The 24363-nt window shown below is 43.1% G+C and overlaps 1 protein-coding gene across 4 annotated transcripts in view; it reads right to left on the bottom strand.

The window, feature by feature from the left end:
- Positions 1-15195: 15195 nt before the first annotated feature.
- galnt3 (UDP-N-acetyl-alpha-D-galactosamine:polypeptide N-acetylgalactosaminyltransferase 3 (GalNAc-T3)) overlaps positions 15196-24363 on the bottom strand; it is a 53692-nt gene continuing 44524 nt past the window's right edge. For all 4 annotated transcript variants that reach the window (XM_073047441.1, XM_073047443.1, XM_073047444.1 and 1 more), the window contains exon 11: positions 15196-15683. In XM_073047441.1, coding sequence (XP_072903542.1) covers positions 15570-15683 — 114 coding nt within the window. In that variant the 3' untranslated portion in view covers positions 15196-15569. The remainder of the gene's footprint in view (positions 15684-24363) is intronic.

Below are 24363 nucleotides of genomic sequence, written 5' to 3'. Positions count from 1 at the left end.
GTTGAAGTTGAAATCAAATTTGCATCCACCACTTGTGTTGGCAGCTCATTCCACAGCACCCTCTCTTGTTCCCCTCATGTTCCACTTAAACTTTTCATCGTTCACTCTTAACCCATGACCCGTAGTTCTCGTCTCACACAACCTCACCGGAAGAAGCCTGCTTGCATTTACCCTACTATACACTTAAAATTTAAAAGAAATATTTAGCAATACAGTGCAATGTAGGTCCTTCAGCCCTTCACACCATACCACCAAAAACGCCATAACTCTGGTTATTCCTGAACTAATCCTGTGACAATTTATCATGATTAATTATACTATCCACATCTTTGGACTGTGAGAGGAAACCAGAGGACTCGGAGAAAACCCAAGCATTCCACAGGGAGACAATGGAAACTCTTCACAGAACACGGCCAGAATTAAACTCCAAAATGCTCTAAGCTGTAATAGCATCGCGATAAACACTATGCTACCATTTGTATACCTCTGTCAAATCTCCCCTCATTCTTCTATACTCTAGACCAGGGATTCCCACTCTTTTTTAAAACCATGGACCCTTACCATTAACCGAGGGGTCTGTGGATCCCCAGTTGGGAACCCCTGCTCCAGGGAATCTCTTTTTGATCAGCTAAAATCTTGAAACTCATCAATCACATTATCCCTAAAATTGAACTCTGACAACTTCACAACATATGGTAAGATAACTTCCTTAAGTACAGAGGTGACATCCAAAATGGGACAATTCCCTAAATGTGAGAATGTGCAAGTATCTTGCCATCTAGAATTAACTACTTTCAGGAGTGAAAATTCTTTACATTTCTTACCAATGCCAGAGGATGCTCCCGGTGATGGGGAGTCTAGGGCCAGAGGGCACAGCCTCAGAATAGAGGGATGTCCTTTTAGAAGAGAGATGATGAGGAATTTCTTTAGCCAGCGGGTGGTGAATCTGTGGATTTGTTGCCACAGGCAGCCGTGGAGACCAGGTAACTGGGTATATTTAACGCAGAGTTTAATAGGTTCTCGATTAATCAGTGTGAAAGGTTATGGGGAGAAGGCAGCGGAATAAGGTTAACAGGGAAATGGATCAGTCACGATGAAATGGCGGAGCAGACTTGAAGGACGGAATGGCCTAAGTCTGCTCCTATATCTCATGGTCTAATACACCCATGCAAATTGCTTACTGATACAAATTTTATTGTCAACATATCACCAATTTATATCATCTCACCATGACAGTCCTACTAAATTCTTGTTACATCTGCTCACTTAATTTAAAAACCCTAGAAAGAGAACCTGATCCCAGAAATCAGCAACTTCTCTTGTAACTGATTACCATATCACCGTAATCTTGCTTAATAAAGGTGACTTGTTACAGACATAGCTCACGCCCTTCAGCCCACCAGTTAATTCCCATCAAACCTCCAGATTTGACTTCACGCCTAAACACTTTGAAACGAGAAGGGTAACAGGAGAACTTGAAGGAAACACACAAGGAGGAACACAAATTTCACACCAACAGCATCTGTGGTTAAGGTTGAATCTGGGTCAGCGGCACTGCAAGGCAGTAGATCTGCTAGCCATGCATCTGTTTCCTTGGTATGTTCAAAATGTTCTACAACAAATACTGGTACAAAGTATTTTTGCAATTAAATTGCCCAGACTCTCCAACCCCAGAGTTTACCTACTGACGCATCTTATTAGAACCATAGAACATTACAGCACAGAAACAGGCCTTTTGGCCCTTCAAAATTCTGGATGCAGAGGGCAGAATGACCTAATCAAGATTTCCATAAATCAGAGCAACAAACACAAGCTGCTGGAGGAACTCAGCAGGTCAGGCAGCATCTACGGAAAAGAGTAACCTTCATCAAGGCTCAGCACAAGATGGCAGCGAAGGTAAGTTCCCAGGGAGGATAGGTGGTTGTGGTGACAGGTCTGGGTGAGCACATGATCGGAGAGTTGGAGGACAGAAGGGGAGCAGTGGGAGAGGGTCATCAGGGTAGGCATCCCTCGAAGAGACATCACAGTAGAGCAGCAAGTCATAAACACAAGAGATTCTGCCGAAGCTGGAAATTCAAAGCAATGCACACAAAATGCTGGAGGAACTCAGCCGGCCAGGCAGCATCTGTGGAAATGGATAAACTTAAAACGTTTCAGGCAGAGACCCTTCTTCATGACTCATAAACGAGAGATGGCTCAAAGTGACTAGACCTCAGAAAGTTCCATTCTAAAAAGCCCTTGGGCAAACTCATCATCATGAAGGGTTTGAACTGATTTTAAGTATGTTGGATAGCCTCAGATATTTAAAAATATATTATTTCATTTAATCTCAAGTATTTACAAAGCAACTATTTGCACGGTAAAATGTCTTTTTTTAAAAAAAAGACAAGTGGTGAAGTCCAGCAGTAGTATAGGAGATCAGGTAGATCAGCATCTAATCTTCCAAACATTTTGAATTCCACATTTCACTGAGCATACTTTAAATCTTTTCCAGAATGACATGAACCATGAAGAGCTGACAACCATTCCTAACAGAGCTACTGTTAGGCAATCTGATGGATCAGAAAAAACTGTTGTTATTTATATTTTCAAAGAGTCTATGTTACTCTTGACCTCTTTTTTCTTTCTCCTGCCTCCATGTAAGAAAAATAATATTTGCCTTCCTAAGTCACAAGCTGATTGTACATTATATAAAATCCTTTTGTGAACAGTTCCCTCTGAGCCGTCAAATTATGCTTTATCAATATTCCCTTCCCATTGTTGGCAGTCTTCCCTTAACCAAGAAATCTGGAGCTTCCATTTCCCTTTTAAGCATTGCAGTGATTTGATTATATTTTGATTACCGTTAACAAAATCAGGTTTTCAGTTAGAGCTATCTCAGCACTCGTCATAAAATCTACAATGGATCCTCCAGTGATGGTTGCTTAAAAAAACTTACAGAAAACTGTCGGGACCACACTTACAGAATCAAAGAAAGTTTAATGAAAAAGTAATAGGCCATTTGGACCAGAGTTTATAACAGCTAAAAAAAAATTCCAGTATTTTGTCTAGATTAGGGGTTCCCATACTTCTTTTAAAATCCATGCATCCCTACTATTATCTGAGGGGTCTGTGGGTGCCAGGTTGGGACCTCTGGTCTAGATGTAATCTTGATGGTGTAACAATTAAATATTCTTCAGAAATGAGATCATCTGTTCATCAAAATTTAACCCACCCCTCCCCCATTGGGTACAAACTCACCTGTATCTGTGTATTCTGCCACTTCACATCCTCTATCTACACAATCCCACAATATTCAGAATTCCCTTTCCATTTCATAACACTCTCAATAGCATTTCCAAGCTCCCTTTCTCATCACATCTATCCCATTATCGAAGTAATTCATTCTGAATTATTAAAACTGTTTTTTCCTTCTACCACTTTCCCCCATCTTTACCCTGATCTAATAATATGATATGTTCATTTCCCAGTGCTGGCCATCTTGTAGTCTCACGAACGATGATCATTGTGTACTTTTAACACGGATTTAGTAGTAAATGTCAGTTAATTTACATACTGTGCACTTGTATGAGGGTCACTTGTTTATTGGAACTTTGCTGAAAAGAACAAAGGATGTCTCAGTTCATGCTCATCAAACACTGCTCAGTGCATTTTTACCTCATGAAGGAACAAAAAGTATCCAATGCATGCTGAAAATTTAAAAAAATGGGGTATCTAATTCATTCAGGATCAATTTGCTTCATTAGAAAAATATCATTGTATATATAAAATGGATATTGGTTAATTGGGCTGTCAGTTAATTGGGGTTGATGCTTATTTGGGACAACTCTTAAAAAAAAAAAAAAAAACAAATCAAGAAAATAGCCAGGATTCAGTTAGTTTATTTAGGACACTATTCCACTTAATTCGGACAGCAGACTGTTGCCGAACAGTTTCTAACTAGACCCAGACACGTCCACCTGCCACCACACCATGCTTAGACACCACACCAAGCGTAGAGTGAATAGTTTTTAAATAGCCTTAGTTGTGTGTGTTTGTGTTTAAACAGCAGTGAATTTTGTCACTGATATTTGGTGAGAAATAAGCAGCAGGACAATACTGAACTGTTTTGCTCATTGTGGTTTCAACCGTTCAGGTTTGGAGATGCCAGAAATGACCAGGAGTGAAAATGAAACAATTTCACTACTTCAACAAGTTAGGACCTATGAAGAACTTGGCAATGTATCAACAATCATCTTGAATGTTACAATGACAATGAAGATTTGAAGGATGCATTGTATGAAAGCAGTCCATTGTCTGCACTAGTTTTTGTTCATTTACAATCAAAAGGACATAGCTGCATAATAGCCCTCTATCGATAACTATTAGGCATTAATATACAGTTTTATAGTACCATTGTGATACTGGTGTTCTAATTTGTTCTGTATTTCATTTAAATACATAATTTGTCATTCAGTTAAATGTTTTTAAATTTTTTTTTAAAAACCTTTTTAACAACTTCCATGAAACTTTGGCATCAGCTTAATTGAGCCAGATTGTACTGGTCCTGATATGTCCCAATTAAACAGAATCCATTGTAAGACTTAACAATGACTACTAGTTAAAGTGACACATACTCTGGATTGTACACTAATGGAAAAAGGAACTGAATTAATGTTTCAGATTACATAGAACATAAAATCTACAGCACATTACAAGCCCTTTGACCCACAACGTTGTGCCAACCATATAGCCTACTCTAGAAGCTCAAGTTCAAGTCAAGTCAAGTTGCTTTTTATTGTCGTTTCAACCATAACTGCTGGTACAGTACACAGTAAAAACGAGACAATGTTTTTCAGGACCATGGTGCTACATGAACAATACAAAAACTACACTGAACTATGTAAACCAACACAAAAACTACACTAAACTACAGACCTACCCAAGACTGCCTACAATTACCCTACTGCATATCCCTCTATTTTTCCAAGCTCCATGTACCTATCTAAGAATCTCTTAAAAGACCTCATTGTATCCATCTCCACCACTGTCACCAGCACCAACAGTGCTTTCCATGCACCCACCACTCTCAGTGCAAATTACCTCTGACATCCCCTCTGTACCTACTTCCAAGCACCTTAAAACTATGCCCCCTCATGTTAACCATTTCAGCCCTGGGAAAAAGCCTCTGCCTATCCACACGTCAATCAGGTCACCTCTCATCTCCATTGCTACAAGGAGAAAAGCCAAATTCACTCAACCTACTCTCATAAGGCATGCTCTCCAATCCTGGCAACATCCTTGTAAATCTCCTCTGCATTCTCTCTATAGTATCCACATCCTTCCTGTAGTGAGGTGACCAAAACTGAACACAGTAGTCCAAGGGCAACTGACCAAGGTCTTTTTGAAAGGTTTTTCTATCAAATCTGTCAGAACTTTGAAAATCTTTGGCATGAAATCTCAGTTTGTTTCATTTTCGACATGCATGGACTGACAGGCTGAGTGTTACCAGTATTTTCAAATTTATTTGAACTCAGTGTGTATTTTATTGGAGAGAAAGGTCAAATACTAATTTCTGGAAGCTGATCACAATCTTAATTAATATCCTCCCAGATTATTGCAAACGTCAGTAGCACCTGCTGTTTTCTGAATGCCAATAAGTGATTCATAATTATACAGTAGTGTGTGTGTGTGTGTGTGTGTGTGTGTGTATAAAAAAACCTAGTACTGTATTTGTCAGCAAGGAAGAGAGCGATTTACAAGTTTGTAAATCAGATGGGAGCAAAGGATGTTGGGAATGATGAGGGGAAAGTGCCATGGGAGAGGTGTTGGACAGATGGCAGGGTTGGAGTGCAAGGGACGGGGTGGGGGAGGGTTGGCACGTGCAGACACACCCAGTCATAAAACACCAGGCAAGGTAATTGACTTCCAGTCAATTGGTTTATTGAACATTGCATAACGTCTCTCTGGTGCTTCCAGCCCCCCCCCCCACCACTTTTTCCCAAGCATGATTCCCCTTCTCCTTGCCTCTTCCCCATTCTCAGTCCACAATAGAGATCCATATCAAAATCAGGTCTATCATCACTCATATCCTGAAATTTGTTTTTTTTGCAACACAGGTACAGTAGTACATAAAATTACTATAATACTGTGCAATAATTTTAAGCATCTTAGCTATATACACGTGCCTAAGATGTTTACACAGTACTGTAGGTAAAATTCGGAGATATTTAGTGAACCTGATTTTAAAAAATCTCTTTAGCTCTTTGCATTTCCCGGTCCTCTGTCCACTGCTGTGCAATTGATGTTGAGGTTTACCGTACATTGAGGTTCACTGTTCACGTCACCTTTTCATAAAATGAGAATCAATTCTCACAACTCAGTGAAATAAATCATTTCTCAACTCCTCTCTAATCCTGCTATGAATGAATTTAAGATTATTTATCTGGTACTTTGATTTCTTCTCAGGGAATTAAGTTTTTTTTCTCTGTTCGCCCTTTCTTAGCCTCTCAATTTTACACACACTTTAATTTGCTTTTGGACTTTGTTCTGAGGAAAACAATCTCAGCCAAGCCACTCATTACTGAGATATTCCAACCCTGCCAACATTTTCACATCTCCTCTGAACCATTTCTAATGTCGTCACATCCTTCCTGCAATGTGGTGACCAGAATGTTCTGGCTGGACCCTAATGATCTATAAAGTCCCAACATGAATTACCTACTCTCAGCCAACAATACCTAATCTGCAAAAATGACATTTCCACTTGCCCATTTAAGAAAATCTCTGGCTTTTCCGAATGCAGCAGATTCAGTTATTTGAGATAATTCCATTATTTTCCCCATTAGTCTGTCCATGTACTGAATGCTTTGATTGAAATTCTTTATATATTTGAACACTTTACCAGTTTAAATTCATATTACATTGCTCTACCGGCAAAAAACAAATTGCACCAAAAAAAACACGTTAAAGTAGTACTTTCAACAACTCTTCCTTCAAGGTTACTTCTCAATTGCCTAATTTCTTCTTTCATTCTTTGAAATATGAATCTGATTGGCAAAGACACAATTGTTTTTCCAACCTTAGGAACTTAACATTGTTTGGCATAGACTAGAAGGGCTGAAGGGCTTGTTTTTCTGCTGCATTTTTTTATTACTCTATTACTCTTAGTGATATGTTCCCAGATTCAGATCCAGTGACAAGGAATGCTGATTTATTTTTAAGTTGATGAGCAACTTGGAGCAATCTTACAAGAGATCCCATGACAATGGCTGGTCACTAACATTGTCTTGAATTCTAACTAAGGTCGCAGTTTAATTTTTAAAAATTTTTAATTTATTTATTGAGATACAGCGCGGAATAGGCCCGTCCAACCCTTTCAGCCACACTGCCCAGCAATCCCCTTACTTAATCTTAGCCTAATAACGGGACAATTTACAACATTTGACCTATTAACCTACAAACTGGTAGGTCTTTGGACTGTGGGAGGAAACTGGAGCACTCAAAGGAAACCCAAGCAGTCACGGAGAGAACGTACAAACACCTTACAGACAGCGGCATGATTGGTCTAAGTGAGAAACCGACGAACATTTTACTGACTTTATACAACACAGAGTAAGACCACATGGTCCATGCTGGCTCTCTTCAGAAGAATCCCATTCCATATTTCCCTGTAGCTCTGCAATTCATTTCCTTTCACCTGCTTATTAAATCCCCCGGTTTTTGTTTGATTTGCCACTTATCCATAGTAGGGGTAATTTACAGTTAGCTGCCTAGTAACACATCTTGAGGATGTGCAAGTAAATTACCTCAAATGGCATGAACATTTAATCACACAGAGAATGTTCAAACCCCACACAGTCAGCAGCCAAGGTAAAGACTGAATCTGGACTAGAGAAGCAGATGTGTCACCTTGCTGCCCCTGTGTATATACAGTAACCCCTGTGCAAATGATTGTTTAGTATGCACTGCTTTGTCCTGGATGGTTGAAAGCCACTCGGTTCCCTCACTATACACCTCTATTTTTAAAAAAATCACTTTTGACCGCACTCATATATGCCATGTCACCCTATCTCTTGAATTCTCCAGGTATCTAGAAATGTATCAATCTCCAGTTTGAATAAAAAATTCTGAAGCTTTACCACTCTCAAGGCGAACAATGTTTTCCAGCTTTAGGTGAATTATTATCTTGACAACATCTCTACTAGTTGTAGACCTCTTAGAAAGGTATATGCAGGAGAGGATGCTTCCTTTAAGACTGTAAGACATAGGAGTAAAATTGAGCCATTCAGTCCATTGAATCTGCTCCACCATTTCATCATAGCTGATCCATTTCCCTCTCAACTCCAATCTCCTGCCTTCTCTCCAAACTCTTTATGCCCTGACAAATCAAGAACCTACCAACTTTCACCTTAAAAGCACCCATTGACCGAGTCTTCACAGCCACCAGTGGCAATGAATTCCACAGATTCACCTCCTTCACCTTCTCAATCTCATGAACCACCCTCAATGCTCATTCTAGGTATATAAAATGATGAGGAATACAGATAGGATAAATGCAAGCATGCTTTTTTCCACTGAGGTTAGGTACGTCTACAACTAGAGGTCATGTGGGTTAAGGGTGAAAGGTGAAACGTTTAAGGGGAACATGAGGGGAAACTTCTTCGCTCACAGAGTTGTGCGAGATTGGAATGAGTTGCCCGCCCAAGTGGTGCATGCAAGCTTGATTTCAATGTTTAATCAAAGTTTGGATAGGTACGTAGATGGTAGGGTTATGGAGGGCTGTGGTCACGTTGCAGGTCTATGGGAGTAGGCAATTTAAATGGTTTTGGCACAGATGAGATAGGTTGCAAGGCCTGCTTTTGTGCTGTACATTTCTATGCCTCTTAGTATACTGACCCATTGTGTGAGGATGTTCACTATACTCACATTGCAACAAGATGAGACTTCCTGATAAGACCAAGAAATGTTTATGCAATAGTCCAGATGAAATCTTAAAGGCCTATATAATAGTACCATAGAAAGGATGCAGAGGAGATTTACAAGGGTGTTGCCTGGATTGGGGAGCATGCCTTATGAGAATAGGTTGAGTGAACTTTTCTCCTTGGAGTGACAGAGAATGAGAGGTGACTTGATAGAGGTGTACAAGATAATGAGAGGCATTGATTGTGTGGATAGTCAGAGGCTATTTTCCCGAGGCTGAAATAGCTAACATGAGAGTGCACAGTTTTGAGGTGCTTGGACATAGGTACAGAGGAGATGTCAGGGGTAAGTTTTTTTTTTAAAAACACAGACAGTGGTGAGTGCGTGGAATGGGCTGCCAGCGGTGGTGGAGGCAGAAACGATAGGGTCTTTTAAGAAACTCCTGGATGGGTACATGAAGCTTAGAAAAATAGAGGGCTATGGGTAAAGCCTAGGGAGTTCTAAGGTACGGACATATTCGGCACAGCTTTGTGGGCCAAATGGCCTGAATTGTGCTGTATGTTTTCTATGTTCTATCACTGACATACAACATAAAAAGCTGTCCCAACACTGACCCCTGAGTAACACCACTGGTCACCAGCAGCCAAACAGAAAATGACCCCTTCATTCCCATTCTTTGCCTCCTGACAAGCATCCGAAGCTCCATCCATGTTAGGATCTCTCCTGTAATAGCATGGGCTATTAACTTGTTTAGCAGTGTTGTGTGTGGCAACGTGTCAAAGGTTGTCTGAAATTCCAAAAACACAACATCCACCAATTCTCCTTTGTCTTTCTTGCTTGTTTGTAATTTGTAAGCCAACTATTACAACCCCATCCACACCTTTACAACTATATAATTCTTGCATCCCTGTCATTCCTGAATTTAACAACTGTCATTTGTGGTACCACCTACCTCTACAAGAGCACTGCAGTCTGGAATTCCCTGCCTATACCCTTCAGTCTTTCCTCCCCAGGAAAGCCCTTAAAATCCACTCCAATCAAGCTTTTAATCATTTAACAAAACATCTCTTTTGACTACATCACATTTCATTTGATGATGCTTGATGAAGCAGCTGCTGTTGTACTCCTTTTCATAGAACCATAGAACATTACAGCACAGAAACAGGCCTTTTGGCCCTTCTTGGCTGTGCCAAACCATTTTTCTGCTTAGTCCCACTGACCTGCACCTGTGCCATATCCCTCCAAACCCCTCTCATCCATATACCTGTCCAAGTTTTTCTTAAATGTCAAAAGTGAGCCCACATTCACCACTTCATCTGGCAGCTCATTGAGTTCATCTTCATCACTTCTGTATATTATTGCTTAAATTCTAGCTAATGTTTACAATGTAAGCTACTTCACTCTGTAATTATTAATCAATGGAAAACAATAACTTTGCCTTAACTGCTGCTGTGGTTGGAATCAGCTGCGTATGGTCAAACCAGCAGTTGAACTGCAACATTATAGTTGCATATTATAACATATTTCTTCATTTTTCCAAGGAGTCAGCAGATTATTGTCAAAACTATACTCACTGTCCCCTCTCAGCTGCGCGGTAGCGCGGCTACACAGTAACTGAAATGCTCCCGTGCACATAGCCTTTGTGGCCACACAGCTGGAATTGGATGCAGCTGTCCAATTCCAAATGCAGTTTCTATGCAAGTCACACTACCGCTTCTGGTACCAACAATCATTCCACTATCAAAGTTACTTAGATCATGTGTCTTCCCCATTCTGGTATTTGGTCTGAACAACTGAACCTCTTGCCCATGTCTGCACGCTTTTATGCATTCAGTTACTGCCACATGATTGGCTGATTAGATATTTGTGTTAATGAGCAGGTGGACAGGTGCATCTAATAAAGTGGCCATAAATGTTGTTGCTGCCTGACCTGCTGAGATTTAGACATTGTCATACTAATCCTGTTGCTTTATATCATAGCTACAAAATGAAGCTAAAAATTTGAAAGCTTTGATATATCATTTATAACAGGTTAAAAACTAAATTTGCCAAGAACAATCATGGTCACGAGACCATGATCACCTACATCATATGACATGGCACATAATGATGATGAAATTCAAATAATATTACATTTTCACATCAAAGATATTGATTAATTCCTTTATGTTTCCCATTTTTGTTCAATTGAAACAAAGCTGTTTGGACCATTAAATGCATACTCCACAGTAAAAAATATCTTTTCCATTTCTGAAGGCACAACATCTGAATTTCATGCCTGATATAAACTCAAAACACTAAAAAGAGTAGCAAGAATGTTTAAATAAAACATATTAATATCTGAATCAATTAGAGCCATCAATACTAGCCTAGCAGGGAAATTAAGGGAAAAGGCAAGCAGGTGGCGGTGAGTCCATGGCCAGATCAGTCATTATATTATAGAATAGTAGACCAGGCTCAATGGGCTCGATGGCTGACTCCTGCCCGTTTCTAATGCTCTTGCGCATAGGACACTACATAAATGAAAAGAAACGCAGCATTATGAGACAAATAAAAGAAAAATTCGAAACTTGAAAATGACTGAAATCTTTAGGAATGCGAACTCAATGGTTGTTAAAGTTCATTCTCAAAGTGGTTGGTAAGGTGGAGGATGCTATCACGTATTTGCTGCACAAATCACTCTCTCACCTAGATGGGGTCAGTTGTGCTGTGAGGATTACATTCCTTGACTTCTCTAGTGCCTTTAACACCATCCAGCCCAAGATCTTAAGGCACAAACTAACGGAGATGGGAGTAGACTCTCACATGGTGGATTGGATAGTGGACTACTTGACAGATAGACCTCAGTATGTGCGGCTGGGAGACTGTAGGTCTGACCCGGTGGTCAGCAGCACAGGAGCGCCGCAGGGAACCGTACTCTCTCCGGTCCTGTTCACCCTGTACACATCAGACTTCCAATATAACTCGGAGTCCTGCCATGTGCAGAAGTTCGCTGATGACACGGCCATAGTGGGGTGTGTCAGGAATGGACAGGAGGAGGAGTATAGGAAACTGATACAGGACTTTGTGATATGGTGCAACTCAAACTACCTGTGTCTCAATATCACCAAGACCAAGGAGATGGTGGTGGACTTCAGGAGATCTAGGCCTCATATGGAGCCAGTGATCATTAATGGAGAATGTGTGGAGCAGGTTAAGACCTACAAGTATCTGGGAGTACAGTTAGACGAGAAGCTAGACTGGACTGCCAACACAGATGCCTTGTGCAGGAAGGCACAGAGTCGACTGTACTTCCTTAGAAGGTTGGCGTCATTCAATGTCTGTAGTGAGATGCTGAAGATGTTCTATAGGTCAGTTGTGGAGAGCGCCCTCTTCTTTGTGGTGGCGTGTTGGGGAGGAAGCATTAAGAAGAGGGACGCCTCACGTTTTAATAAGCTGGTAAGGAAGGCGGGCTCTGTCGTGGGCAAAGTACTGGAGAGTTTAACATCGGTAGCTGAGCGAAGGGCGCTGAGTAGGCTACGGTCAATTATGGATAACTCTGAACATCCTCTACATAGCACCATCCAGAGACAGAGAAGCAGTTTCAGCGACAGGTTACTATCGATGCAGTGCTCCTCAGACAGGATGAAGAGGTCAATACTCCCCAATGCCATTAGGCTTTACAATTCTACCGCCAGGACTTAAGAACTTTTTAAAAGCTATTATTAATGCTTTTTGAGATAGTGATTTAGATGCATATCATATTTTTTACTGAGTTAAGTATTGTATGTAATTAGTTTTGCTACAACAAGTGTATGGGACATTGGAAGTATCTATCTATCTATCTGATAACAATTAAGGGTTATGCTGTTAAAGTTAATAAATTTAAGAAAGGGACTTGGGAGTCCTTGCTCTGGATTCCCTGAAGGTTAAGTTGCAGGTTGATTCAGTGGTGAGGAAGGCAAAAGCAACGTTAGCATTAATTTTGAGAGGACTGGCATATAAAAGCAAGGATGTAATGTTGAGGCTCTATAAGGCACTGGTGAGGCCTCACTTGGAGTCTGGTGAGCAGTTTTGGGCTCCTTATCTAAGAAAGGATGTGCTGACATTAGAGTGGGTTCAGGGGAGGTTCACAAGCTTGATTCCAGGATTGAAGGAGTTACCAAATGAGGACTGATTGATGGCTCTGGGCCTGTATTCACATGAATTCAGAAGAATGGGTGGGGGGACCTCATGGGAAACTATCAAATATGGAAAAGCCTCAACAGAGTACAGGATGTTTCCTCTGGTGGGGGAGCCTAAGATCAGAGTAAGCAGCCTCGGAACAGAGGGGCGTCTACTTAGAACGGAGGTGAGGTTTAATTTCTTTAGCCACAGCGAGCTGAATCTGTAGAATTCATAGTCACAGGCGGCTATGGAGGCCAAGCCTTCAGGTATATTTAAGGTACAGCTTGATAGATTCTGGAATAGTCAGGGCATGAAAGGTTACGGGGAGAAAGCAGGAGATTCGGGTTGAGAGGGAAATGGATCAGTCGTGATGAAATGATGGAGCAGACTCAAAGGGCCACATGACCTAATTCTGTTCCTATATCTTATGGTCTAAGCTAGATTGTGAATACTTGAAATAATTCAGTTGTATTTAAAGGCAAGCAGGAGAATTTCACATGCAGCATTTTCCCCATCCAGCCGTGCACATATGCAATAGAAGCAGTTCGCTATGCCTCCAGTCTAGTTCCCCATTCCATAAGATCACAGCTGCTGTGATTGCTTGTTTCAACTCCAAATCCCTCCTGATCACCATAGCCATCCCATTCTCTCCAAGTGATACCCTTACCTCTTCCAGCAGGACTGGACAATTTTGGATAACATCCTAACTTCCACGTTTCACAAGTCCAGGACAAGTGGAGATGCACCTGACCTCCTATAGGGGATGAAAGAAAGATATTACTACTGTGGAAATCCAATATTTACCCTATTTCTTTTCCACAGATGCTGCCTGACCTGCTGAGTGCTTCCAGCGTTTTACTGTTTCTTTGACATTGCCAGGATTAGAAATCAGAAAACCTACAGGAAAGAGAAGACACAGTTCCTCATACTTTGTTGTTCAGGGTTTGCAAGCATTAGCATGACAAGTCAAGGACTTTGCTTGTGATGAGAAGAAATTCGTTGAATCTTTGTTAAATGCTTCTTACAAGGTGCACAGTGCAGGCACTGAGTCCATATGGAGAGCAGTCAAAGCTCAAAGCAATTCACAGCTGTCAATGCAGCAGGCAGCTTTGTGCTGAATGAGGATTTTTGTTAACTGTATCTGCAAGCATTTTAAAGTAGTCAGAGCAATTTAAACCATTATCCACCTGCCACAGTCAATCACTTCTTCATTCTTCCATTTGTGAAATTTGTCATTTCTGAAATATTTATCTTTTTTTAAGCAACAACATGCCATTTTTCTGTGTCCTGTGATGAAAGTGCTACAAAAGTATACATTGCCATTATGTAGATTACAGTACACAAATAACAAAGCAACAGAATTATGTATTATGTTCCATGCACAATCAAGGCTGACACACTACATTATTAAAATCCAATTCAAGGTGTCACAGTAGTCCAGCAATTTGTTCTTCAATGTATTCCTAAAATTATTTACTAAGGCACTGACTCAGAGAAGTGGAAGGTTACTTACTTACTGCCCGTTATGCCACAAGCATTTAGGGCGGGAATGAAGATCCTCCATCTCTGGTGGTGATCAGGGCTTCCTTCATCATATCAGTAGCTTCTCAGTTTTCACTCAAGTCCCGGGTGGAGACTCAGGAAAGCCATCACACTCAGATGTAGAAGGATTCTTCTATCACTTTTCTGTAACAATTTTATTTTACCAGCCAGGGTTAGCCCTGAGCTAAACTCCTGAACCTGGAGGAGTGGTGGAGTATTCCTAGTCTGGTCTCTACCCTTGGACCTGTTTGGCAATGGGTGACCCTTCCAATATTATACCAAAGAAATGTTTGGTCACCTCTGCACGAAAGATTGTGCAACAAAATTTCCTTAATTATGAACAATTTTAAACACATCTCAATATAAAATTTAGAAAGCTTTAAGATAAGCTAGCAGCAATAACCCATCCGGTGATATGTATTCAAGTTATAAATGTACCCAAGGCATAGAAGGTGAAATAATGGATTAAGATAATGACAGACATTTTATAAAGCTCTTTCTGTATTTATTCTTTTTAAATAGAGCTCTTCTTGGTCTAAGGAAGGGAAATAAAATCTTCTCAGAAACAACTCCCAAAAATACACATATAGTAAAATCCTCAAGTACTTTACCTTTCAAAAGTAAGCTGAATTTATTTTGCCATTTCTTCATTGTTAAAATGTTACCAACACAATCACCAATTCTGTAAAATAAAAATCTTACAGTATCCATATTCATTGTTGAGTTTTGTAGTAATTAAAATTGCAAGTCGATTAAAAGCGTCCATTGCAATAAGAGAATATATAGGAAGAGAACCCTAGCACCATCTAAAACATTCAAGTGCAATTTGCTTTATTACAAACTTTAAAAATGTCTTGAAAATAGTTCCATTACAAAGACTTGTATGTTTTCATTGTGCCTTTCAAGCCTGTGTTTTGTTTCCTGACTTTGATACAAAATTTTTTACTTAATCTTCATTGCTTCAGGGGCTAGATTGCTTGTTAGCTGAAAATCCACTTTTGAAATTGATCAGAAGGATTGCATGGTGCCAGGTTGGGTTTTCCATCTCTTGCGCTTAAACACTCTTTTGTAGCTTGATTTATAAGATGCATCTCCTGTAATGCAAAACAATATGTGAAAGATAAACTTGCAATACATTTTTCTTATTAGTCAGAATAACTTTGACTGTTTTGGAAATACACTTTAGACCAGGGGTTCCCAACCTGGGGTCCACAGACCTCTCGGTTAATGGTAGGGGTCCTTGCCATTAAAAAGCTTGGAAACCCCTGTTATAGACAAATGCCCACTGAAGATGGTGAAGACTTAAGCTGTCTTCTGACTACTTCACATAATCTATTCCCTAGGCATTGATCCTCCAAGAGGACCACAATTTTATTGTAGGGTTGGAGGCTTGCATGCCTCAATGACCCAGAGAGCTACGTTTGTTGGAGTCAAGGCCTTGTGCTTTGGCTCTTGGTAGAGGTCAAACAGGTCAAAGGGTAGAGGCCAGGTCCACTGGTCCTCCAGGTTCAGGGGTTCAGCTCAGGGCTAACAACCCTGACTAATCAAAAAAATGATTGGTACAGAAACAGCAAAGAAGACTACAGCAATGGAGGACCTTCATTTCTGCCCTAACTGCAGCTTCATAATGAGCATTAAGGAAGGCATTGATGCCATTCCTCTTCCTGCTATCACTCTTAACAAGCTTACCCATTCATAACTTGAGCTTTATAATTAACTCTAGTATGAGCTTCAGGCCATATACACATGCCGTAACTCAGGATATACATTCTCCTGCTTCATCATTCCCTTTCAGAATCAGTTTTAATATTACTGGCATATGTTGTGAAATTTATTAACTTAATGGCAGCAGTTACCAGCAATACACAAGTACACTCATGGGTTCAAGCTGCAGAGGGAAGCAGCTGTTCCTGAATCGCTGAGTGTGTGCCTTCATGCTTCTGTATATTCCTCCCAATGGCAACAACAGGAGAAGGCATATCCTGGGTGGTGGAGATCCCAATCATACACACCGCCTTTCTAAGGCAATTCTCCTTGAAGATGTCTTGGATACTACGGAGGATAACACCCATGATGGAGCTGACTAATTTTACAAGTTACCGCAACTTACTTTGATCTTTTCCAGTAGCCCCTGCCCCACAGCAGACGGTGATGCAGCCAGTCAGAAAACTCCCCATGGTACATTTGCACAAGTTTGAGGGTTTTAGTTGACAAACCAAATCTCTTCAAACTCCTAATGAAATATAGCCACTTTACAGCCTAATATTCATTATATTTCATCGTAGCCCAGTGAAATATAGTCACGACTGGCTCGAACTGAAAGTTAGTTAGTCAAGCCCGTTAAATAAACAATTTAATGTCCGAAGATATGTAGTGTCTAGTTAATTCTCTGTAATTTTTTTTATTTGGACAATGTTGTTTTGTGGTCCATAATTTGATTTGAGTTTCCATTCTTATTCCCCAGAATTACTCTGGTGCCACTTGTGAACCATTTCATCTGGATCCAGTTCAGAGCCGAAATTGTTTTACATTGCAGGTCAAAACAGGATGAATTTACCACTGGATGAGAGATTAGTTCAGGTGTTTATTTCAAGTGGCGGTTTCATTTTTCACTTCCCTCCCAATTGTTGTATACATGCTTGCAACCTACAAAAGGCTTTGGCAGAGAACTACAAAAGCTTCTTGGAGACCTGTTGGTGATGAGATAGATAATTAATCTATGGACAGGGATGTCAGAGTTGTATTTCATGCAGATAATTTCTCCATCTGCAGCTTCATCATAGAAAATACCTCTGAGCAACATTGGTATATGTCGAATTGGTGTAGATTTCAGAAGGCACTGAAGTAGTTGGCTGAATACCTATACATTAGGAATAAGTTCCAGCAGGTCAGAAGGAAGCACAGTATTTACCGTAGATGTCGGATTATAAGCCGCTACTTTTTTCCCATGCTTTGAACAGCATTGAACACTGCGGCTTTTAATACGGTGCGGCTAATAAATGGGTTTTTTTCATGCCGCCAAAACATTTTACCTCGTAACAGTAGACCAATAAAATTGATGAGTAGTTCACAGAGGTCCAATGAAATTGTACGATAAATCAAGCGCACTTCACAAATTATTGTAAATCAGCCATTTGTACTCACCCTCATCAACATGGAAAACACTCGAAGAAAAGCATATGATGCAGCTTTTAAGTTAAAGGCAATCAATCTGGCGGTTGAAGAAGGAAATCGAGCTGCTGCGCGTAATCTTGGCATAAATGAATCGATGGTGAGAAGGTGGAGACGCCAGCGCGAAGAACTGAATCAATGCAAAAAGACGACAAAAGCTTTCAGAGGTAATCACAGCAGATGGCCCGAACTTGAAAACTTTCTTGAAGACTGGGTTAACACACAGAGAGCAGGCGGCCGCGGTGTTTCCACCGTGCAGATCAGACTGAAGGCTAAAGCAATCGCCACCAAAATGAAAATCGAAGATTTTAGAGGTGGGCCATCGTGGTGTTTTAGATTTATGAGACGAAAAGGCCTGTCCATCAGGGTACGCACGACTCTCTGTCAGCAGCTCCCTCCCGACCATGAGGAAAAACTTGCTAACTTCCGCACATTCACTCAAACAAAGATAGCGGAGAATTCCATCGGGCCAGATGAAATCATAAATATGGATGAAGTACCTTTGACGTTTGACCTGCCTCTCACTCGGACTGTTAATAAAAAAGGTGACTCGTCCATCATACTGAAAACAAGTGGCCATGAGAGAACGCATTTTACTTGTGTTCTGAGCTGCACAGCATCCGGACTAAAGCTTCCACCGATGGTGATTTTTAAGCGGCTGACAATGCCAAAGGAAAAATTCCCAAAAGAAATCATGGTGAAACTCAATAAGAAAGGTTGGATGATGGAGAGTCTAATGAAGGATTGGCTCAGAGTGCTACGCCAAGCGGCCGGGGGGATTTTTTCACATAAAAAAAGCGTTGCTCGTTATGGACAGCATGAGGGCTCATATAACAGATTCAGTGAAAGCTGCCATCAAGAGTACAAACTCAATTCCAGCTGTGATTCCTGGGGGCACCACGAAGTATTTGCAGCCACTGGACATCAGCGTGAACCGGGCATTTAAAGTGGCACTACGCATTGAGTGGGAGACTTGGATGACGAGCGGCGAGAAATCCTTTACCAAAACAGGCCACATGCGAAGAGCATCTTTAACTCAAGTCTGCCAGTGGATCCTAAATGCTTGGAGCCATGTCACAACATCCACCATCACCAACGGGTTTCGAAAGGCTGGACTGCTGCGTGATGAAGAGGATCGCGTGCGCTCAAGTGAGAGCGACAACGAAGAGACTGAAGTGAGTGATGAGATCCTGAGGTTGTTCAATTCGGACACTGAAGAAGAGGACTTTGATGGTTTTAGTGCGCAGGAGGAAGATGAAGAAGGCGATCAATAACTTTTCCTGGTAGGCTGCAGTATATATATATTTTTTAACCAGTCGTTAGGAGATGTTGGAATGTTGTTCATGCACTGTTCAGTAAAAAAGTATACCCAACGTAATTTGTGTGTTACCGATAGGTATGTATTTTAAAAGTAGCCGTGTTACAGGCACGGTTCGAAAAAAAGCATTTGCAATATGTATTTGTTTATGTTACCATACGGATTTAATTAAAAGTTTAAAAAATCCTCACGTGTGTTAGGATTAATTTGGGACTGCCGCTTCAGGTCAGGAGTGGCTCACGTGATATTAGACAGCAGTACAAGGGAGGGAGGGAGCGAAACTGAGGATTCCGCTGCACCGAAACTGCTAGCGATTCAGTAAACAAAAAAACAGGAAAACTCGTGAGTGAATGGTATCGGGCCAATAAGGACACAAGTGTCCGATGTTACCAAATAGGTATAACAAAGTTTAGCCTTACCAAATATGTGTAGCGAGGGTTTGGTTTGGGGGAAAAAGGGGTATAAATAAGAGCAGAATGTAAGGGGAAGGCAGAACGCGTTCTGCAATAAAGCCACGCTGCACTATGATCCGGTGTTGGTTGTCTCTCTTCCAAAACGAACACAGGGCAGAATTTGAAGCACAACACGTGTAATATCTTTCTGTGTAAATATCTCATATTACAACGTGGGACACCTGCGGCCGAAAATCCGGTGCGGCCGGAAATCCGGTGCGGCCTGTACAATTAAAAAATTGATTTTATTTCTAAAATTAGAGCCAGCGGCTTTTAATCAGGTGCGCTCTGTAGTCCGGAATCTACGGTAGCCATGACAAAGACGAATACTATCAATTAAAATTAGACCCAACTTAGCTCACCGGCTGCAGAACTCTTCTACAAATCAGTTTCCACTTGTTTGGACTATTCCAAAGTACACCTGGTTAACTTCCCTCATCCTCCACTTAGGATACACAAGATCATTCAGAACTGAGCTCTGTGCATCTCAGCTTGTAAACAAATCCCATTCATTCTTTATGCTCTCTGACCTACTCTGTGTTGTTAAGCAAATTCACTATTTAAAAATCCTCCTTTATTTTCAAATCAACAAATAGCCTCTATTCCAGTCCTGAAGAGGGTTCTTGGCATGAAATGTTGATTCATTTCCATAGACTCTGCTGAGTTCCTCCAGGATTTTGTGCATGTTGCTTTGGATCTCCAGCATCTACAGAATTTCTTGTGGTTATAAAAAGCTTCTGATCTCCTCCAGACCTAGTATCCTTAAAAATCCATGTCCTTACCATTCGAGCTCACTGATAACCTGAGTTCAATTACCCAAATACCGGCGATCGTGTTTTTACTTAAACGGTTCTGCAGCTCCACATCATGTTCCTCCTACAAGATGCTCCTTAAAGCCTATAAGCTGACTAAGCTTATGATCATCCACCTTAACACCTTCATGGGTCTGCTTATATGACGGCATTTCCATGACACATTCTGCAGGTTTTGCTGCTTTAAAAAGGCACCTTATAAATACAAATAATTATTAATAAATCATTATTTTGCATAAGCAATTATGCTCCATTCTAGCTTTATGCCCCCTTTAATGCACCTTGTCAGGCTTTACACTGAGTGTCTTAAACACTCACTACATTCATACCACTGTAGACCCAAGTGTTGTGTACGGTATTTAATATTTCAGTAATATTTGAGTAATCTAGTATACATATTGTTTGATTCAGCATTCTTGTTCATTTAAATAATTCATTACAGGTTATATGTATAAATACATGAATTGCACAAGTCACCACACGTTACTTGCGTGCCTCACTTATAGTAAACACAAAGTTAGACCTGTATTCCCATGTGTTCCTTTGAATTAGTTTAATGCTTTGAAGTTACAAAACAAAACACTAAGCAGCTAGTTATTTGCTTTTGTAATACAATTATTCAAAGTTCAAAGTAAATTTATTAAGCAAGTGCATATACGTCACTATATACTATCCAGAGATTCATTTTGTTGCAGGCATCCACAAAGAAATACAATATTGTAGCGATGTGCTACACACAGCGCTGAAATAACGACACGCAGTCGGTAAGTCGTTTCGAGTCTAGTTTATTCAAACTTCGCGGCGCTGGCATTTAAATACCTAGCGCCCACCCTCTCTGGCGAAAATGACGTCAGAGGTGCATTACCAAAGTCTCCCCCCGTGCGTTGGCTATTTGTGAGCTGGTTTGCCTGCACAGAAAGTGGGTCGCCACATAACCCCCCCCCCCCCCAGAACCGGCGATACACCCCCCAATGTCCACAGTCTGGATCAGCCTCTGTTTGGGAGGTCTGCCTCTGCGCTGCAGTGCCTGAACCTCGACCGGCTGCGCCAAGTCTACATGGGCTGGTTTGAGTTGGTCCACCGTGAAAACTTCCTCTCTCCCCCCAATGTCCAGAATGTATGTGGACCCGTTGCTGTTGATCACCTTGAACGGCCCCTCGTACGGCCGCTGTAGCGGTGCACAGTGTCCGCCCCTTTGTGCAAACACAAACTTACAGTTCTGCAGGTCTTTGGGTACATGGGTCGGGGTCCGTCCGTGCTGTGAAGTCGGTACGGGGGCCAGGTTGCCGAGCCTTTCGCGTAGCCTGTCCAGGACTGCTGCGGGTTCTTCCTCTTGCCCCCTTGGGGCTGGTATGAACTCTCCCGGGACGGCCAGGGGTGCGCCGTACACCAACTCGGCCGACGAGGCGTGCAGATCCTCTTTGGGCACTGTACGAATTCCAAGCAGGACCCAGGGAAGCTCGTCCACCCAGTTAGGTCCTCTCAGGCGGGCCGTGAGAGCCGACTTCAAGTGACGGTGGAAGCGTTCCACCAGTCCGTTCGACTGTGGGTGGTAGGCAGTTGTGTGGTGCAGCTGCGTTCCCAACAGGCTGGCCACAGCCGACCACAGGCTGGAGGTGAACTGGGAGCATCTGTCGGAGGTAATGTGGGCCGGTACCCCAAAGCGTGCTACCCAGGTTGCGATCAGTGCCCGGGCGCAGGAATCGGCAGATGTGTCGGTGAGCAGGACTGCCTCTGGCCACCTTGTGAACCGGTCTACCATAGTTAGGAGGTACCGCGCTCCTCGGGACACTGGTAGGGGGCCCACAATATCCACATGAATGTGGTCGAACCTCCGGTGGGTGGGTTCGAACTGCTGCGGCGGGGCTTTAGTGTGCCGCTGCACCTTGGCTGTTTGGCACTGCGCGCACGTTCTGGCCCATTCACTGACCTGCTTGCAAAGTCCGTGCCACACGAACTTGCTGGAGACCAGCCGGACGGTTGTCCTGATAGATGGGTGCGCCAAACCGTGTATTGAGTCGAAAACTCGCCGCCTCCAGACTGCCGGGACGATGGGGCGAGGTTGGCCAGTAGCCACGTCGCACAGGAGGGTCCTCTCACCTGGGCCTACGAGAAAGTCCTGCAGCTGCAAATCTGAGACTGCGGTCTGGAGTCTGGAGAGTGCGTCCGCCACGATGTTGTCCTTTCCCGAGACAAGCTGGATGTCCGTCGTGTACTCGGAGACGTAGGACAGATGTCACTGCTGGCGAGCCAACCAGGGATCGGACACTTTCATGAACGCGAAGGTCAACGGTTTGTGGTTCGTGAACATGGTGAACGGCCTGCCTTCTAAGAAGTACCTGAAATGCCAGATTGCCAGATACAGTACCAACAGCTCCTGGTCGAAAGCACTGTACTTGAGTTTGGGTGGTCGTAGGTGCTTGCTGAAGAATGCCAGGGGTTGCCAGCGCCCCTTGATGAGCTGCTCCAGCACCCCACCGACTACTGTGTTGGATGCGTCCACCGTGAGGGCGATCGGAACATCCGTTCTGGGGTGCACCAGCATCGCGGGATCTGCTAAGGCTTCCTTGGCTTTAACGAAAGCGGCCGCGGCCTCCTCGTCCCAAGTAATGTCCTTGCCTTTACCCGACATCAGGGTGTACAAAGGGCGCATGATACGGGCTGCTGAGGGGAGAAAATGGTGGTAGATGTTCACCATACCAATGAACTCCTGCAGGCCTTTGACCGTGTTGGGCCGGGCAAAGTGGCGGATCGCGTCTACCTTGGCGGGCAGAAGTGTTGCCCCGTCTTTGGTAATCCTGTGGCCCAGGAGGTCGATGGTATCGAGACCGAACTGGCATTTGGCCGGGTTGGTCATGAGACCAAAATCACTCAGGCAGGAGTAGAGCTGGCGGAGGTGGGACAGATGGTCCTGACGACAACTGCTGGCTATAAGGATGTCGTCCAAATAGATGAACGCAAAGTCCAGGTCGCGTCCCACCGCGTCCATTAGCCGCTGGAACATCTGTGCGGCATTCTTCAGGCCGTACGGCATTCGGAGGAACTCGAACAGGCCGAACGGGGTGATGAGTGCTGTTTTGGGGATGTCTTCAGGGTGCACCGGGATTTGATGGTATCCCCGGACGAGGTCTACTTTGGAAAAGATTCTTGCCCCGTGCAGGTTTGCTGCAAAGTCCTGTATGTGCGGCACGGGGTAGTGGTCTGGAGTGGTAGCCTCGTTCAGTCTGCAGTAGTCACCGCATGGTCTCCAACCCCCAGCTGCTTTGGGCACCTTGTGCAGGGGGGAGGCCCATGGGCTGTCGGACCTCCGTACGATCCCCAATTCCTCCATCCTCTTGAACTCCTCCTTCGCCAGGCGGAACTTTTCCGGGGGGAGCCTTCATGCGCAGGCGTGGAGGGGTGGTCCCTGGGTCGGAATGTGGTGCTGTACCCCTGGGCATGGCTGCTGTGAACTGCGGTGCCAGAATCGATGGAAAGTCCACCAGGATTCTGGTGAATTTGTTGTCCGACAGCGTGATGGAGTCCAGGTGTGGGGCTGGCAACTTGGCTTCACCCAGGGAGAACGTCTGGAAAGTCTCGGCATGTACCAGTCTTTTCCCTTGCAAGTCGACCAGCAGGCTGTGAGCTCACAAGAAGTCCGCCCCCAGGAGTGGTTGGGCCACCGCGGCCAGTGTGAAGTCCCACGTGAACCGGCTGGCACCGAACTGCAGCTGCACTGTGTGGGTGCCGTAGGTCCGTATCGTGCTGCCGTTTGTGGCCCTCAGGGTGGGTCCTGGCTTCCTGTTGCTGGTGTCGTACCCCGTCAGGGGCAAGACGCTGATCTCCGCTCCGGTGTCGACCAAGAAGCGGCTTCCCGACTGTTTGTCCCAGACGTACAAGAAGCTGTCCTGGTGGCCAGCTGCCATAGTCATTAGCGGCTGCTGGCCCTGGCCCTTGCAGGGCGGGCGACAACGGCGGGCTTTTGTGCCCCACCGCTGGTGGTAGAAACACCACTGTTCACTGTCCTCCTCGCTCCTGCCTC

The sequence above is a fragment of the Hemitrygon akajei genome, chromosome 5 (genome assembly GCF_048418815.1).
Source record: "Hemitrygon akajei chromosome 5, sHemAka1.3, whole genome shotgun sequence".
Lineage (NCBI taxonomy): Eukaryota > Metazoa > Chordata > Chondrichthyes > Myliobatiformes > Dasyatidae > Hemitrygon > Hemitrygon akajei.
The sequence above is the reverse complement of the archived record's forward strand: the minus strand, read 5'-3'. Positions and strand labels throughout refer to the sequence as shown.